The following is a 7,500-nucleotide window of genomic DNA, read 5'->3' as shown; positions in this document are numbered from 1 at the left end:
TCTCTCTCTCTCTCTCTCTCTCTCTCTCTCTCTCTCTCTCTGTCTTTCTCTCTTTCTCTCTCTCTCTCTCTCGGTTGCTGTCTGTCACACACACACATATGCACACACACACAAGCACAAACGCACGCACACGCACACACACAAGCACACACACACACACACACACACACACACACACACACACACACACACACACACACACACACACACACACACACACACACACACACACACACACACACACACACACACACACACACACACATCATAGAGGACCATAAGAGGAAGGTAAATATAAAATAAAGGAAAAAGAGCATACAGAGCAATCTGACATGTACTAAATGTGTGTTTTTAAACCTTGTTCAAGTCAGTAGAGCTTGGATATTATTATTGTTGAATAAATAAATGAATGAATGAATGAATGAATGAATTTATTTAGTCTATTAGATGTAAAACATTGTATAGTAACACTAACCATTAAAAGGAATAAATAGACAGGGATATACACAAAAAAGTCCCAGGACTTTTCATTGTGGCTCCATTATGGGGATATTTGTACTTAAATATAGTGCAAAAATATATAATATCCTTTGTCTTTTTTTCTGCGTGGTACTTTCAAGTTACTTTGGTATGCCAGCTCTGTTTGCAGGCTGCTTTCTCTGAGTTTGGGACGGCTTCACAGGGCAGGCTGCAGCCAAGCTCCTGTCCCATAACAACATGGAGCTGTCCGTGGTGCTGAAATATGATCCAATCCACTTTTACTCTGGCAACGCATTCTCTCTCTCTCTCTCTCTCTCTCTCTCTCTCTCTCTCTCTCTCTCTCTCTCTCTCTCTCTCTCTCTCTCTCTCTCTCTCTCTCTCTGTGTCTCTCTCTCTCTCTCACACACACACACACACACACACACACACACACACACACACACACACACACACACACACACACACACACACACACACACACACACACACACTCTCTCTCTCCCTCCTCCTTTCTCATGTTCACTTTTCCACTTCCAAGCCTTTCAAGTGATTGCTCAACTTTCCCCCTCTATTCTCCATCAACTCTCATAGGATAGGATCCGCACATTAATAATCCCATTTCTTCATCTTTTGTTCCAAAACCCCCTTCCCCAACACCAACCCACACCGCCACACCTGCTCCCTCTCTCTTCATCTCCACTAGTTTGTACTCTTTCCCCCTCTCTTCATCTCCCCCAGTTTGTTTTCTAACACCCTCTCTCTCTCTCTCCATCTCCACCAGTTTGTACTCTATCCCCCTCTCTCTTCATCTCCACAGTTTGTTTTCTATCCCTCTCTCTCTCTCTCTCTTCACCTCCTCTATTTTGTTCTCTATCCCCCTCTCTCTTCACTTCATCCAGTTTGTTCTCTATCCCACTCTCTCTCTTCATCTCCTCCAGTCTGATCTCTATCCCACTGCAGTTCCCAGTCCTCTTGCTCTCATCCTCATCCTGGACGGCAGGCAACTCTTCTGGACTCTCTTGTCAGTGCTCCAACGGTCTGAAGATTGCAGCAGTGTACTGTACTGCCGCATGCTCCATGCATTCCAAGGCCTTCAAAACACACTGCCATTTTGGCCAATGGCGAGATTGCTGTTTTGTTTCTGCGTAGTACACAGTCTTCGATTAACCACCAATTTGGGACAGTGGCTGAACTTAACTGTTTGTCCCCTTCAGGTGTATACAGTAGCGATAGTTGTTTTGGTTGTTTTTTTCACATGCGGCACATGCTTGCGTCCATGTCCTCCAATGCCTCTTGGCCCATGCAGAGTCTTACCTGCGTGTCCTGCAGTGATGTTTGTCTGTCTTTCAGGTAGTCTGCAGCTGTCAGTTTGTCCGTCCTTTTTTTCCTTTTTTTTCACATTGCAGAGCATCTCCATAGTGCGTAGGTGTGGATGAGGCAGCTTGAGAAGAAGTTAAGAAACTTTGTAAAGACTTAGAGAGAACTAGACTGACTGCAAAAAATGATGCACAGGAGACAAAAAGGTAAACACGGGTACAGAAAGAAGACAAAAAACATGGCAAACCCAGAAACAAGAAAACAACAAGACCAGCTAACTAAAATGAAGATAAATAAAGTGGAAAAGGAGCGGGACAGGAGGACGCAAACCTAAACGGCAAAAAAGGGGGGTGATGGAGAGAGAGCATGGTGCACTCTTAGAGAGTACGAGTTAACTGCAGAGAGACAGAGGACGCAGTGTTAGAGGAGGAAAAAAGAGAGACGCAGGGGAGGGGAGGGGAGAGGAGGCAGGGAGAGAGGGAGAGAGAGAGGGAGAGAAGGAGGGGGGAGGGTGCACAGAGTCGTAAACGGAGCAATAGAAGGTGTGCAGCAGCAGAGGCAACTAGGACTAGGAGCTAGGACAAGCCAGAGTGTTGAAAAGAGAGAGAGAGTGATAGAGAGAGATAGAGAGAGAGAGGGAGCGAAAGAGCCGTTTCCCTCTTCAGAGTAATGTGACTCTTTAATGCGGAATATGAGAGAAGGGGGGGAGCTTAAGGCAGGGAGGCGAGGGGATGGAGGAGAGGAGAGGAGAGGAGATGAGAGGAGAGGAGAGGAGAGGAGAGGGGTGAAAGAAGAGGAGAGGAGAGGAGAGGAGAGGAGAGGAGAGGAGAGGAGAGGAGAGGAGAGGAGAGGAGAGGAGTGGAGAGGGGTGAAAGAATGGCATGGTAAAAGTGACAGATCACTCTGACTGAGTACGGGCAGTTAACTGCGTCTTGATGAGAGAGAGAGAGAGAGAGAGACAGAGAGAGAGACAGAGAGAGAGAGAGAGAGACAGAGAGAGAGACAGAGAGAGAGAAGGGGGCTTTCAGTGTGTTGACAATGACACTGCGCTCATGGGAAGGGGGGAGGACATAACTGAGAGAGAACAATTGAGGCTCCTACCGCAGTGAAACTCATTCACTCTCTCCTTCTGGTGTCTTGCTCTTCCTCTTGCTCTCTCTCCCTCCCTCTCTCTCTCCCTCTTGCTCTCTCTCCCTCTCTCTCTCTCTCTCTCTCTCTCTCTCTCTCTCTCTCTCTCTCTCTCTCTCTCTCTCTCTCTCTCTCTCTCTCTCTCTCTCATTTTCTCATTCGTCCTCTCTCTCCCTCACTCTCTTTCTCATGCTCTCTCTCTCTTGCTCTCCCTCTTGCTCTCTCTCTCCATCTCCATCTCCATCTCCATCTCCATCTCCCTCTTGCTCTCTCTCTCTCTCTCTCTCTCTCTCTCTCTCTCTCTCTCTCTCTCTCTCTCTCTCTCTCTCTCTCTCTCTCTCCTCCCCCTCCTCCAGCCCTCTGCTGGCTGCAGCTCTGCTTGTAAAGCTTTACTGCTGTGTCTGCATACTGTACTGTACGCCTGCTCCATTTCTCCCTACCCGTCTATTCGCTCTTCATTCTGCTCTCTCCCGTCTTGTTTTTCTTCTTCCTAGTATGCTCTCTCTCTCTCTCTCTCTCTCTCTCTCTCTCTCTCTCTCTCTCTCTCTCTCTCTCGTCTTTTGTCCCGCTCTCCCTCCCTGTTTTGCTTCAATTGTTTTTACCCTTTTTAGATCTGCTCTGTCCTTTCCCATCACTCTGTAAATGCTGTGATTTACTGCCGAACCTCACACACACACACACACACACACACACACGCACGCACACACACACCCTCACTCGCTCTCTTTCTCGTTCCTCCCCTCTCTCTCTCTCTCTCTCTCTCTCTCTCTCTCTCTCTCTCATTTTCTCATTCGTCCTCTCTCTCCCTCACTCTCTTTCTTGTTCCTCCTCTCTCTGTGTCTCTCTCATTTTCTCATTCGTCTTCTCCCTCTCTCCACCCCTCCTCCTCTCCTCTCCTCTCCTCTCCTCTCCTCTCCGTAGTGATGAGGCTGCGTAGTGATGAAGCAGGCTTATTAGCTGGTCCATTTTAAGGGAGGGAGAGATTGAGGGCTGCTCTGCTCCGGGACAGATGAAAGAAACGCTCGCGCATGCACACACACACACACAATCGCGCGCACACACACGCACATGCACACAGGCACATGCACGTGCAAGCCCGCGCGCACACACACACACACACACACACACACACACACACACACACACACACACACACACACACACACACACACACACACACACACACACACACACACACATAAACACACACACGCACGCACAGACATGTGCACGCACGCACATGCACACAGAGAGAGAGAGAGAGAGAGAGAGAGAGAGAGAGAGAGAGAGAGAGAGAGAGAGAGAGAGAGAGAGAGAGAGAGAAGAGGCACACAGGAGGAGTGTGAGGCATTAACACTCTGCTACTGCAGCAAACAGCCTACGTCACTGAGGAGCCTGACAGGGAAGGTGCTTTTTCTCAGACGCTTCTTTCTCCATCTCCACCCCCCCACCCCCCACCCCCCCCCCCCCCCCCCCCCCCCCCCCCACCCCACACACACACACACACACACACACACACACACACCCTCTATCTTCTGTTTTTTTCCCTCCTTTCAGTCTCTCTCTCTATCTGTCCTGTCTGGTTTTCATCTCCCTGTCAGTCGTCAGTCATTTTGCCTTTCTTTTACATTCCCTCATGCTGTTTTTGGCATTTAACTCTTGAAGGCAATGCCTCTATTTTAAGATTGTTTTAACCAAACGGTAACGAGTCTTAATTTGTTACTTAAGACTGTCTGTCATGTCATAGCAATGTTTGTAGGTATGTAGGTGTGTTTTTTCAGTTAGTTGAATCACTGACAATCATATCAGCACTAATAGGCTACATGGTTCTAAAATACACTGAATGCTCAATATAAATACACAATAAGTTTTTTTATATTAGGCATACTCCCAACACCACCACCCTCATCAAATCCCAATCCCTCCTACCACCTGTCTATTTCCAGTGGGGTCATACTAACAATACCACACGCCCTTGCATCTCCCAGCACTGTTACCCTTCAGCAGTTGTACCGGACGGGCGGACCGGTGTCTTAGTCCAGATCACTTCCAAGCTATAATGCGCTTTCAGGGACTCCGTCGATCATTGGCAGCCCTTTACGCTTTATAGATTTCCTCCTATTGATTCTGAGTGTGCATATCCTGTCGCCAGCGTTCATTTAACATCGCGTTACATCCTCTCCTCCTCCACTCAGCACTGATATCTTCATTTCATCTCCATGTGGGGGGGCTCATATTGTTTGGAGTGAGAACATAGCAGACCCACATGTGACAACACATGTCACTGTCCCATGAAGCACACACACGCACGCACGCACGCGCACACACACACACACACACACACACACACACACACACACACACACACACACACACACACACACACACACACACACACACACACACACACACACACACACACACCTGACTTGTCTATGGCAAATTGGTGACTTTGGTGCTTTCTAGAATCACGTTTCCAAACAATAGCAGTGCCCAATAGAAAACCCCTAACAACATGTATATAACCCTCTGTATACAAAAACATCTGGTTTAACCTCTTTTTTAACTATCTACCCCCTTCTCTCTTTCTTTCTCTCTGCAGACTCCTCCTCCCTCCTCCCTTCTCGTTTTCTCCTCCTCCTCTCCCTCCCCCTGCTACTCTATGATCAATTCGGTGTGTGTCTCCTCTTTCAAAGGGCGCAAGGGTGGGAACAAGACGTCCAACAAAGCATGTTACAGCGCAGACATGCCTTGTCCGTCGGAAAGCGAGAAAATTGTGATAAACTGCGGGGGGGTTCGACACGAGACTTACCGCAGCACCCTAAAGACGCTGCCTGGCACACGTCTGTCCTGGTTGACAGAACCGGACGCGTACAGTAACTTTGATTACGACCCCAAATCAGACGAGTTCTTCTTCGACCGCCACCCTTCCGTCTTCTCGTTCATCCTCAACTATTACCGGACTGGAAAGTTGCACTGTCCCAACGATGTGTGTGGACCGCTCTTCGAGGAGGAGCTGGCTTTTTGGGGCATCGACGAGACAGACGTGGAGGCATGCTGCTGGATGAACTATCGCCAACACAGGGATGCCGAGGAGGCTCTGGACAGCTTCGAGAATGCCGAGCCGAAGGAGGAGGATGACGATCCAGCCCTCGTAGGGGGCGCGGACGGGGATCTGAAGAGACTTTGCCTCCAAGAAGACGGGAGGAAAGTGGACTGGTGGCGCGTGTGGCAACCAAGAATCTGGAACCTGTTTGAGGACCCCTACTCGTCCAAATATGCCCGCGTGAGTACTCTCGTTTTTTTCTGACCATGTGTGCCCCTCTTGTCCATGAATCAACTGTATGTTACCAAATCCTCAGTTACAACCACCCCTTTTGCGACCGCCAAGTTTTATAAAGTTTGTAGATATAGCCACGAAGGTGATTAATGACCCGTGCATAATGGTTTTAAATATGAACCCGGGAACAGGCATTGCTTGCTGAACAAAATTAATTACTATTAAAAACAATTAGTCAAACGATTGGGTGAAAATTTGAAGCATCTCCATGGCAAAACCATGCAGGTATGTTTAAAGAAGTATGCTCTCCATGTTGCGCGTAATGTAAATGGAAAGCTCTTTGACTTAAGTCGATGTTGTTTTGCGCAGCTGATTTAAGGTATTTTTCGGTTTGGTCCAAGTACTGTACAACCCTCATAATCATCACTATAGCAGTGCTAGTCTGTTTTCCCCGTTCAGTCGCTTCTCCCGGTTACAGTTCTCATTTGTTATTGTCTGTGTGCATGCGATGTTCCCAAACCTTCCTCAGTCATAACTGCTCTCCTGTAATGGGTTGGCGCGCGCGCCCTCGGATCTCGAGCATCTCCAAAACGATGTCCTCGGGGCTCCATGCTCTCTCGCGCTCTCGTTTGTTTGATCGCCTGCCCACTTAGTTTGCAGAATATTTATCTGTTGATGACATCTGATCCGAGGCGTTGTTGTTGTCGCTGGCTTATGGCAAAACAAACAACAACCTGGCGTGGAGGTGTCGCACTCTCAAGTGACGATTAAATAATGTAAGCTGAATGGAAAATCATAGCGTCACTATGCTTACATACACTTGCAGACATGTACATTCGTGATAGACTGTATTGTGTGTGTGTGTGTGTGTGTGTGTGTGTGTGTGTGTGTGTGTGTGTGTGTGTGTGTGTGTGTGTGTGTGTGTGTGTGTGTGTGTGTGTGTGTGTTTGGACATCAGTTCCAATATTTCCACTACCTCCTCAGGTAAACATTGTGGCATTGGATCAGATGAGTAAATAGTTTAAGTGACTGTATTGTATTTGATTGTTGGAGATCAACCTATACCTTCCCTATACCCATCCGTTCCCTCTCGTCGACTATGTGTCAGTCACTATGTTTACTGCACAGGTTACTATAGTTCTATTAACCCATTGAAACACGGCGTTATACATTTGCTGTTACCAGAATGGCAATGGCCTTGTGTTATATCTGCTGGATGAGCCTATGCTGTTATTAACCTTTCAATGACTGTTACAGTGTGCCTCACATGGTACTGCGTGCATTAAGTGGTTAAC

The 7,500-nt window shown here is 47.8% G+C and overlaps 1 protein-coding gene across 1 annotated transcript in view; it reads left to right on the top strand.

The window, feature by feature from the left end:
• kcnc3b (potassium voltage-gated channel, Shaw-related subfamily, member 3b) overlaps window positions 1-7,500 on the top strand; it is a 77,511-nt gene that overhangs the window by 16,848 nt on the left and 53,163 nt on the right. The window contains exon 2 of the mRNA XM_063221224.1: window positions 5,622-6,211. Within this exon, the coding sequence (XP_063077294.1) occupies window positions 5,622-6,211 (590 nt within the window). The remainder of the gene's footprint in view (window positions 1-5,621; window positions 6,212-7,500) is intronic.

Source organism: Engraulis encrasicolus, chromosome 17 (genome assembly GCF_034702125.1).
Source record: "Engraulis encrasicolus isolate BLACKSEA-1 chromosome 17, IST_EnEncr_1.0, whole genome shotgun sequence".
Taxonomy (NCBI): domain Eukaryota; kingdom Metazoa; phylum Chordata; class Actinopteri; order Clupeiformes; family Engraulidae; genus Engraulis; species Engraulis encrasicolus.
Note: the sequence above shows the minus strand (reverse complement) of the source record. Positions and strands in the feature narration are given on the sequence as shown.